At 37.7% G+C, this 12,026-nt stretch overlaps 1 protein-coding gene across 21 annotated transcripts in view; it reads left to right on the forward strand.

The window, feature by feature from the left end:
- The window catches only part of Cdc42bpa (CDC42 binding protein kinase alpha), a 220,323-nt gene that overhangs the window by 85,160 nt on the left and 123,137 nt on the right, over positions 1-12,026 (forward strand). For all 21 annotated transcript variants that reach the window (XM_039090235.2, XM_039090251.2, XM_039090262.2 and 18 more), the window contains 2 exons: positions 365-460; positions 7,815-7,963. In XM_039090235.2, the coding sequence (XP_038946163.1) occupies positions 365-460; positions 7,815-7,963 (245 nt within the window). The remainder of the gene's footprint in view (positions 1-364; positions 461-7,814; positions 7,964-12,026) is intronic.

Here is a 12,026-nt window from a genome sequence, read left to right on the forward strand (position 1 = left end):
CATAACCAACTCAGAGCTGAGAACATGGCTCATGGGTACAAAGATTGTACCATGCCCAGACCTCAAGTTCAGTCCTAAGCACTGTAGCACACAATTCAAAAACCAGAAGCACTCACCATGTCCACCTTTTTATGTCTTTAACAATGGTAAAGCAGACATGGCAGAGCTGGACATTTGTGCCATCTGGTTAATAGGTTGGTCTGTGGTTACGTTAAATAATTTTGGGAATTTTTCTGTTTTGGGCTATAGCATTCTAAAATATTAAACTTTTAAGACTGTGCTACACATTTTGAGCAATTGCTTACAATAGTGTTTTCTAAGTTTGTATAAAGTATTCTTTAAAAACATTTTCTTTCCCTTCCAGACAGCGTGCTTTCGTGAAGAGAGGGATGTGTTGGTAAATGGAGACAGTAAGTGGATAACCACTCTGCACTATGCTTTTCAGGATGACAATAACTTAGTAAGTACTAGTGTGTTTTTATATCCATAGTCTTTTGTTGGCCAACTTTAGCATTATATTTTAAAGTGTTACTTAAACATAGATGTTTTATAAGACAGAAAAATTACTGTATTTCACAGAGCATCAGTAGTACACTTGGTGTGAACATTTCTTTGTCTGAAAAGTTTTATGCTCTTTTATTGGATTTGCTTATGCCTTTAAATAAGAAATCCCAAACTAAATCCAGCCTGTTTTAATTTCCTTCCACTAAATCCTATAGGTGTGAGTTTGGGGGTTTTTCTTTTTATGACTTTCCCAATGTATCTTACTAGTAGTATTCTGCTTTTTTAAAGTTTACACACTTTGCAAAGTGACCATGTGCTATATTAAGTTGAGCCACATTTATAGTAACATCATGGACCACTTCATAAAAGCTTGGGAGGAACTTACAGGATATTCAAAATATTAGACTCTGTACCACTAGTGACTGATTCTAGAGACACTAGACATGAGGAAGTAAAAGTCAAAGGATAAATTGAGTTTGTTTCAGTTGAGCATGTAACCCCTTGGTCTGCTATCCATAGTTCTTCAGTTTTTGACCCATTCTTATTTCCAGGTTTATATCCTTCAGGAATGTATTCATGTCTTAAGATGCTGCTCTGTACCAGACTTGACAACTAGATTAGACAGAATAGGGGGCAGTTTTCGGAGTCCTGGGAGATGTGCACATACTTCTGCTCACTTTAGTTGGAGACAAGTAACACCCTGAAGTACTAATACCACCACAGTCCCACTTGGTGAGCCAGTGAGTTTTATTCGGGTTAATTGCAGGAGCAGAAGTGGTTCAAAGGCAGCTGTGTCACCATCATGCAGCATATGTAGCACGTGGTTGTAGTCAGTTGTTTTCTAAATGTCAGGGTAAAGCTTTGCATGTGTTCATTGTTCAGTGTCAGAGTGAATGAAGTGATGTTCTACTCGGAAAGTAGTAAAGACTAAAATCCTGTCAGTATATTCTTTTGGAGATATTTATCACTGTGAATTTATGCATTCCTTAAAAATCTACATTTTATTATAAATATAGAAGTAAATACAAAAAAGTGGTTTTAAATCATGAGTCCCCAAAGTGAGTGCTGGGAATAAAACCTCTCCTAGAGCATCAGCTGCTCTCATTGTTGGGCCATCTCTCCAGCTTCCCAAATGCCAAATCTCAAAGAGCAAAAATTTGCCAAAAAGTGTCAAGATGAGGAGAAAAAGTCTGAGCTGCTATTGCCCTGGTCTGCTGAGTTATGGAGTCTGATTTGCGTTCTTTGCATAAGATTTTAGGATTTACATTTCTTCAGTGATTTTCTCTGAGAGCAGTAAACTGTCTATTTTCAGTTATATTAATTATATTGGAATAGAAGTAACAGCATTTCAAAGAGGATTAAAATAAAATTCTTGTTATTTACAAAGCTGGAATTCAGAAGTTTTAGTTGTTATCAGAGGCGTCTTTTAAGCATTTAAAAGTTTAGAAAGTGAAGAAGTGGATCTGAGCCATAACTACTGTGCCTAGCGTGCACAAGGCCCTGGATTGCATCCCCCTGCACTACCTAAAGCAAACCTGAAAACCACCCGTAAGACCTATTTTGGAGCTGATGCAATGAATGACTTAGCAGTTAAGAGCACTTTCTGTCCTTACAAAAGACTTGAGTGTTCCCAGCAACCACAGGGAGCAGCTTACAGCTGCCTGGACCTCCAGCTCCAGAGAAAATGCCCTCTTTTTGACTCTATGGGCATCTGGACACCTGTGGTGCACAGGCATACACTCAGGACACATGTAACCTCATTCACATAAACAAAGAAACAAATCTTTAAAGGTATAAGATGTAGACAAATCTAGTGTTAGGTGCCCTAGCAGAAACGGTATTAAAGATAGTCATTTTGCAAAGTAACTTTTTTGATTCAAATAATTTATTATCATTATTTTATTTATTCACTTTACATCCCAATCACTGCATGCCTCCGAACCACTCTCTCCCACAATTCTTCCCCTTTGAGTGGGTGGGGACCACCTGCCCTGGATATCCCCCACCCTGGCACATCAAGTCTCTGCAAGGCTAGGTGCATCCTCTCCCACTGAGGCCAGACGAGGCAGCCCAGCTAGAAGAACATGTCCCACATACAGACAACAGCTTTTGGGGTAGCCTCTGCTCCACTATTTGGGACTCACATATGAAGACCAAGCTGCACTTCTGCTACATATACGCAGGGAGGCCTGGGTCCAGCCCATGTTCTTTGGTTGGTGGTTCAGTCTCTGATACCCCCAGGGTCCAAGTTGACTCTATTGATCTTCCTGTGGAGTTCCTATCTCCCGAGGGGACACAATCCTTCCTCTCGTTCTTCCTGAGAGTCCCCAAGCTCCATCCTCTGTTTGGCTGTGGGTGTCTGTATCTGAGTCAGCTGCTGAGTGGAGCCTCTCAGAGGACATCCATGCTAGACTCCTGTCTGTATGGTTCAGGTTCTGCAAAGTAACGTTTAATCATTCTTCTAAAGTAACCAGCATTTATTGTGCTATATAATTCAAGAAATTTGTGTTAGATAATTTGGATTTTCATTTCCAACTTTCCTAGATATTTCTATACGCATACTATGAAAAGTGTAGTTATACCAAGAGTGCCTTTTATGTGCTTAAGCAGAATATACAGTTTCATGTATGATACTAAGGTGTGAATAGAATATTTTTTTCTTAAGAAAATTCATTATATTCAAAGCTACCGTGTCAAACGTTGATGCATGAAATCCTTTTGTCTTTGAATATTATGAATCAGTGAAATTTATCTTTTTCTCACATGTTCTTATTCACAATTTACTGTTTATGCTTCAGGGAATTTTTTTTTTTTTTTGGTTCTTTTTTCGGAGCTGGGGACCGAACCCAGGGCCTTGCGCTTCCTAGGGAAGCGCTCTACCACTGAGCTAAATCCCCAACCCCTAGGGAAAATTTTTTAAAGTTTTAATTTCTTGAATTAGCCCTTATTTATAAGTTATTTAGAAATAGGATCTTATTATATATCCTAGGCCAGACTTCAAATCATTATGCAATTCAGGCTTGTGTTGAATCCTCAGTACTTTTGTTGCAGCCTCGTGGCTGTGGTATGATTGCTTTATTTTGTTTTCTTGTTGCATGCGTATTGCTCCTTTTAATGTTATGTGGGGCTTGGGGTGGGTAGCACAGCTCGAACCTAGGACCTTGTGCATGTTAGAATCTGATTTGTGGAAGGTATAGCCACTGAGTTATAGTATCAGCCTGAAATAGAGTTCTCACTGGGCCTAGAACTTGGTACTTCCTTTCATATTGGACTTTTTCTTTGTTTCTTTGCTTGTTTTTTGAGCAGGGTATTACTATGTTAGTCTAGGCTTAAGTTTATGATCCTCCTGCCTCAGTGTCTCTCCTATGGGTTGTGATTGCAGATATGTTCTAACACCCCTGGCTGAAATGTTGATTGTAATTGGGTTGCTCAGATCAGCAGTGCTAGATAAAATAATTTGTTTATTTCAGCTGCCTCTAATGTGCTGTGTAGCCTGAGCAGCACCTTGGCCTTCTGATCCTTTCGCTTCTACCTCTTGAATGCTGGGGTTATGATCAATTAGGTTTCATCATGTCCAGTTTGTGCAGTGCTAGGGATTGAAGCCCGGCCTTAGTGCATGCCAGGCAAGTACTTATTGACTGTGTTATGTCCTCAGCTCTATAATAAAAATCTGATCCTGTGAAATGGCCTTTCCAAAGAATAGTGTTGCTTCTTTTTTCTTTTTTTCTTTTCTTTTTTTTTTTTTTTTCTTTTTTTCGGAGCTGGGGACTGAACCCAGGGCCTTGCGCTTGCTAGGCAAGTGCTCTACCGCCGAGCTAAATCCCCAACCCCATAGTGTTGCTTCTTAATCTACTCAGAGCATGGTCACACTTGGTGTCTTGTTGCTGCTATGTTTCATTTCTTGATCCACTGTGGAAGTTGGGCTTGTATCACTTGGCTGGTGGTGATTGTAAATCTCTATTAATATTTTCAGCCTAATCTTGTTGGATTGTTTGTCTTCTAAACATTTGGGAAGCACTGTACAGTTTTAGGACTGTTTTCTTCATCTATTTTAGAAGCATTACTTCTTGTTTATTTTGTTTATTTAAATGAGTTTTTAAAAAGTTTAACCATATTAGGTGATACTTTAAGTTAGTTCATGAGTAAAATCCTGTCCTACCAGACCCGTAGTTTTACTAAGAAATTATTCAGAATGATCAAACAATATTGACACAAACATAGGCAGCCACAGAAGAAGATAATGTCCAGGGGCAGAGGTGAGTGCTCTGGGATCTTAAATATGATGAAGGCACATCTCAAGTGCATGAGAGGAAATAGTAGATTAGTTAGCCACTCAGTGTAGATAATAGGCATTCCATCTACTAGAAAATAGACTATCAAATCAGTGAGCTAAAATCAAAGGTTAGATTCTCTTTTGTTCCCATATTCCTGGCACTGGAGACTGAACCTAGGGTCTTATGCATGCTAAGTAAGTGCTCTCACACAAAGCTGCATCCCTGGCTCTTTGTGCATTCTTTGAACTTTGCAGTGACCTTGCTGAGTTACTCAGCTGCCTTTCACTTGTGATCTTGCCTCAGCTACCTCACTAGCAGGATTACGACCCGGGCGGGCGGGGCCCCATATCTAGCTGGATTCTTTATTTTTTTCTTTTCTTTCTTTTCCTTTCCTTTCCTTTCCCCTTCCTTCCTTCCTTCCTTCCTTTTTTTTTTTTTCAATACTCCAGTTTTATCCCCTTCCCAGTCCACCCGCCCCCAGGGTTCCACATTCCATAACCCCCACCATGTCAGCTGGTGTATGCTGCCTGGTTGGTGGTCTAGTGTCTGAGAGATATCAGGCCCAGGTTTATTGTGACTGCTGGTCCTCCTGCCTCCTGCTGGGTCGCCCTCCTCCTCAGCTTTTTCCAGCTTTTCCCTAATTAAACCACCGGGGTCAGCCTAGCTGGTTTCTTTAAGATGCTAAAGCAATTCCCTGCACTTATTCCTCATGCACTGAGGCTGAGTGTTCATTGGTGTTTCTTCATAGATTATAAAGTCTTTGAAGGTATTTTTTTTAAAAAGCTCTATCTATCTATCTATCTATCTATCTATCTATCTATCTAACAATCATATATAAGTACACTGTTGGCATCTTCAGACACACCAGAAGAGGGCATCAGATCCCATTACAGATGCTTGTGAGCCACCATTTGGTTGCTGGGATTTGAACTCAGGACCTCTGGAAGAGCAGTCAGTGCTCTTAACCACTGAGCCATCTCTCTAGCCCCAAAGGTATATTCTTATTCAATTGTTGTACCTTCTTCAGATGAGAGTTATGCTACTACACAGTAGGTATTCTTAAAAATTGTTTATAGAATTGGTGAATTAATTTATTTGTTCTTCTGGTTCTGGATTCTTTTCCATTATTGTGGCAACTACCCATGACCCTGTGACGGTAAATTCCATGGAGAGGCAATGGTCTGAATTAAGATGCTATTAGTGGATAGAGATAGGAATAGATTCCATACAGAGTTACTAGGTTATAGGCTCAAAAAGACCTTGGTTATTGAATTCAACCTGGTGAATTAGATACAAAGAATGGTTTGTTTTAATTGGTTTTTCTCTTGAAAGTTTTGTGGATTTTTTCCCTTTCCCCCAACTTGATGGATTCTACCTTATTAGCAGCTAATTTACCTCTGAGAACAAAGTAAAAGAAGACTATGAACCCAATTTAGGAGCAAGAAAATGTAGGCGTACTTACATATTTATCAGATTTTATCTGTTTTTATCATAGAAGACATTCAGTAAATCACATGATAGTTTGTGAGGGAATGGGCTTAGGTTTTGAGTAAGAGGAAGCACAGAGTTAGTAGTACATGGAGAAAGATTCTTAGAAGATAGATGATAGCTTGGGTAACCTCATTTTGACTGTTGACCATCAAATAATTTTTGTAAAAGCAATTCAGTGTTGTGTGGTATCTTCAGATATTTTTGGAGTCTGATGTAACAAGAATTAAGTACCCTTTCAAGAGAGAAGCCCTTCGCGAAGGGCCCTCCCTATCTTTAGCCTATGAGCATATCCTCAATGTTGGGTACATAATAATCCCAAGTGGTACTCAGTAAGTATGCACTAAGAAAGGAGTTAAGCTCTGTATATGAGTATTAGTCTATTTTAATTGCAACTTTTGGTGCCCTAAAATTTGTTACTTGTCACAGTTCTCATCGAGCTTCTTTTAAATTAAGAGGTAAAGTTGGTTCTCCACATCTGTCTCCATCGCTTGCAGCCTGATAATGCTGTAGAATATTATTACATTGAATTAACTTGTTAGCAAGCTTCAGGGTAGAGTTGGTTAACTATTAGACTTAGTAAATACAGCAACTAAGCTGTAAACCAGGACTTAAAATATAATTTCACTAATTGTCAAGGCTTTGTATATATAAAATTAATTTTGTTGATGTTTCTTATGCTTATGCTTATAATTTTCATATATCATAATGAAAGAACTTTTAAGTCACATTTAAATATATTGTTAGCTCAGTGGTATCCTACAAATAAAATTGTTATTGGGCTGGAGAGATGCCTTAGTGGTTAAGGCCCTTGCAGAGGACCTGGTTTTTGTTCCCAGCACCCATATGGTGGCTTACAACTGCCTGTAACTCCAATCCCTATGGATGTAGCACCCTTTTCTGAACTTCATATGCACTAAGCACACGTGGAGTAAAGATATATATGCAGGCTCTCATTTGTACTGGAAGTACATCTTTAGAAAAAATCATTATAACATCAAGGCATACTAAGTGGTCCCTGTGCATATGGGCATGTATAAGTAATATATATTTAGAAAACAATCTAAAATGTAACAAAATCAATAACATCATCTGTCACCTAACTCAGCCTGGTAAACATTCTGATATATACCTCTACCTCTTCTTAAGTATAACAAATATATATATATACACACACATACATACGTACATACAGACAGACATTCATTCATTCATACATTCATATATCTAAAATGGGTATACTTCTATGTATGTATATTTGAGAAAAAAATCCATTCTGAGTGATACTGTCATTGGCGAAGGACAAAAGCAGCAACAATTTTAATCCTGTTTTATAGGCCAAGTTTTAAAATTTTGTTTCATTGTTTATGAAATTGAGAAGTCTTACTAGTATTACTGATAATTATCTTACATACTTAAATGTTAGTTAACCACACAAGTAATTAGTCTTCATAAGTATCCAGCCTAGTCCTGTTTGACCCCGGGATGCATTACATACATTAACTTTACTGCAATTATTTACTGAGTACGTTTTATTTTTGTCCACAGTACCTGGTTATGGATTATTATGTTGGTGGGGATTTACTTACTCTGCTCAGCAAATTTGAAGATCGATTGCCAGAAGAGATGGCTCGGTTTTACTTGGCTGAGATGGTGATAGCCATTGACTCAGTTCACCAGCTCCACTATGTTCACAGGTGAGTTAGCCAGTTTGTCAGTGATGGTCTTAGGACACACTCGTGACTAAGATAGGTGTAATATCCTTCCCAAGAGGAGTATGCAGCGTTCAGGGTCCTTATGGTCTGTTCTTACAGTACTGACGTTACTTAGTATTCTAGGCCATAAATTATAGACTTGTTATATATTTTATTGTTCTCAAGAAAAGACGTTGGCTGGGAAGACAGCAAAGGGAAGGACCTGAATTTGAGTCCCAACACCACGTAAAAGCTGGGCACAGTAGCATGTACCTCCTGGGAGAGAGAGTGCAGAGTCCTAGAGGTGGACTGTCTGGCCAAGTCTGTAGGCTCCAGGTGCATCGAGAGCACTTGCCAGTGAGGATGGCGTTGGTCAGACACAGTCTGCCTGAACAACAAAGGAAAGCAAGCTCGATCGATCCCATTAGAATGCTGTGTTTGGTTATACTCGGCAGTTTTAGATGACAAGAAGGAAACTTTGTGAAATCTGACAGCACATACATAATTTATATGGACAATCATAATGTTGGTCCTAATGGCAGAATCTTAATAGCTGATACTGTGTGGGGAGGGAGAGACCTTGCCCTGGCCTCTGTTCTTGGGTTGTTTCCTAGGTTCTCAGAGATAATAGCGCTGGACACTTGCCCTTCTCAAGAAGAGTTTCATAGAAAATACTCCATTTTTTAGAAAATATTGTCAGATTTAGCTTTTTCTTTTCTCTCTTTTTTTCTGTTACATACTGTTATTGGTGATAGGACCTAGGGCTCTGGGCATGTTGGGTAAACAAATGTTCAGCCTCTGAGGAACAGCACCAGGCAGCAGATTTTACACAGAAAGATAATACTAGAAGGTAGACAATCTCTTAAAACTGTGAATTAGTGTGAAGTTGATAAAGGAGATTTTCAGAGACACCAATTTCTTTTCTTTAAATCTTTTTTAAAAATGTATTCATGAACTTAGGATGAGGTAGAATGGTGAGCGTGGATCTGGAAGAGGCACAGGGTATGTGATCAAAATATATTCTATGGAACTTGCAAATAATACAAATATTTTAACTTTTATTAAAAAGGTTCTTAGCTGAAATATTTGCTCATATAGACAAATAATGATAGAATACTAATAATTAAATACTTCTTTTAATACTTCATTTTAAATCTTCAAAGATAGTTTTTAAAAAGTCTAAAATTACACATTTCTCATTATAACTTTATTTGATAGCATCAGTTATTACTCTTGATAATCACTTTTAGGGTTTTAATTCATAATACTAATGTTTTCAAATTTTTGTCACCTAAGGAAAGGAAAGATGTTCATTTTTTTATAAACTGCCATAGGTATTCCATTAATGTTTATTTAAAATTAAGAGATTAAATTGTAAAATCTTCTGAAATGGATTTATTGAGATATAATTAATATATCACATACTTCATTCATTTAAAGTATATAATGGTATTAGCATATTCACAAATACATGTAACCCTTGTCATAAACCATTTAAAATATTTTCATTACTTCAGAAAGAAACCTCATACCATAACCTCTCACCTCAGTTCTAACCCTTCCCAGCCCTAAGATAAAGTTAATTACTTTCTGCTCCATAAATACACTAAATTTGGTCATCTCATATAAATCAGTTCCTACAACATGTAGCCTTTTATGACAGGTCTCTTTTATTTAACATATTGTTTATTAGGTTTATTAATATTGTAGGATATATTTGAAGATGCCTTTGTAGTGAGGTTGATTGCTTGGTAAACTTTTTTCCAGAAGTTTTTCAGACCCAAAGTATATATTATACAACATTCAGAATATAGACATCTCAACTCCAAATTAATCCATCAAGATATTATACCTTGCCTTCCGGTTTCCATCTAAGCCCAGAGCAGATCCTGTGTCACAGCTCTCTGTACCCAGATCCTGCTATGAGAGAGCTGCTCTCCAAGGAGTGCTGACACACCAGGCTTACAGTAGGGTCAAGCCACTCTCAGAGACAGCAGGACCAGCTAACCACAGAGATAACCAGATATAGAGGCAACGACAAGAACCTAAGCAACAGAAACCAAGGCCATTTGGCATCATCAGAACCCAGTTCTCTTACCACAGCAAATAATGGATATCCCAACACACTGGAAAAATGCAAGGTTCTGATTGAAAATCACATTTCATCATGATGATAGAGGACATTAAGAAGGACATAAATAACTCCCTTAAAGAAATACAGAACAACACAGGGAAACAGGTTAAAGCCCTTAAAGAGGAAACACAAAAATCCCTTAAAGAATTATAGGAAAACACAACCAAACAGGTGAAGGAATTGAACAAAACCATCCAGGATCTAAAAATGGAAATAGAAACAATAAAGAAATCACAAAGGGAGACAACCCTGGAGATAGAAAACCTAGGAAACATATCAGGAGTCATAGATGCAAGTATCACCAACAAAATACGAGAGACAGAAGAGAGAATCTCAGGGGCAGAAGGTACCATAGAAAACATTGATACAACCATCAAAGATAATGTAAAATGCAAAAAGCTCCTAACCCAAAATATCCAGGAAATCCAGGACACAATGAGAAGGCCAAACCTAAAAATAATAGGTATAGAAGAGAGTGAAGATTCCCAACTTAAAGGGCCAGTGAATATCTTCAACAAAATTATAGAAGAAAACTTCCCTAACCTAAAGAAAGAGATGCCCATAAACATACAAGAAGCCTATAGAACTCCAAATAGATTGGACCAGAAAAGAAATTCCTCCCGTCACATAATAGTCAAAACACCAAATGCACAAAACAAAGAAAGAATATTAAAAGCAGTAAGGGAAAAAGGTCAAGTGACATATAAAGGCAGACCTATCAGAATTATGCCGGACTTTTCAACAGAGGCTGAAAGCCAGAAGATCCTGGCCAGATGTCATTACAAACCCTAAGAGAACACAAATGCCAGCCCAGGCTACTATATCCAGCAAAACTCTCAATTAACATATATAGAGAAACCAAGATATTCCATGACAAAACCAAATTTACACAATACTTTTCCACAAATCCAGCCCTACAAAGAATAATAGATGGAAAACTCCAATACAAGGAGGGAAACTACACCATATAAAAAGCAAGAAAGTAATCTTCTTTCAACAAACCCAAAAGATAGCCACACAAACGTAACTCCACCTCTAACAACAAAAATAATAGGAAGCAATAATCATTGATCCCTAATATCTCACAGTATCAATGGACTCAATCCCCCAATAAAAGACATAGACTAACAGACTGGATATGTAAACAGGACCCAGCATTTTGGTGCATACAGGAAACAAACCTCAGTGACAGAGACAGACACTACCTCAGAGTAAAAAGCTGGGAATAAACTTCCTAAGCAAATGGTCCCAATAAACAAGCTGGAGTAGCTATTCTAAAATCAAATAACATAGACTTTCAACAAAAGTTATCAAAAAAGATAAGGAAGGACACTTTATAGTAGTCAAAGGAAAAGTCCACCAAGATGAACTCTCAATTCTGAATATTTATGCTCCAAATGCAAGGACACCCACATTTATAAAAGAAACTTTACTAAAGCTCAAAGTATACATTGCACTTCACACAATAATAGTGGGAGATTTCAACACCCCACTCTCATCAATGGAAAGATCATGGAAACAGAAAATAAACAGAGAAAGAGAGAAACTAACAAGTTATGAACCAAATGGATTTAACAGATATTTATAGAACATTCCATCCTAAAACAAAAGAATATACCCTCTTCTCAGTACCTCATGGTACCTTCTCCAAAATTGACCATATAATCAGTCACAAAGTAGGCCTCAACAAATACAAGAAGATAGAAATAATCCCATGCATTCTATCAGATCACCACGGACTAAGGCTGGTCTTCATTAACAATAAAAGCAAGAGAAAGCCCATATATACATGGAAGCTGAACAATGCTCTACTCAAGGATAATTTGGGTCAAGAAATAAAGAAATTAGAAACTTTTTAGAATTTAATAAAAATGAAGGCATAATATAACTAAACTTATGGGACACAATGAAAGCAGTGCTAAGAGGAAAACT

Source organism: Rattus norvegicus, chromosome 13 (assembly GCF_036323735.1).
Source record: "Rattus norvegicus strain BN/NHsdMcwi chromosome 13, GRCr8, whole genome shotgun sequence".
Taxonomy (NCBI): Eukaryota; Metazoa; Chordata; class Mammalia; order Rodentia; family Muridae; genus Rattus; species Rattus norvegicus.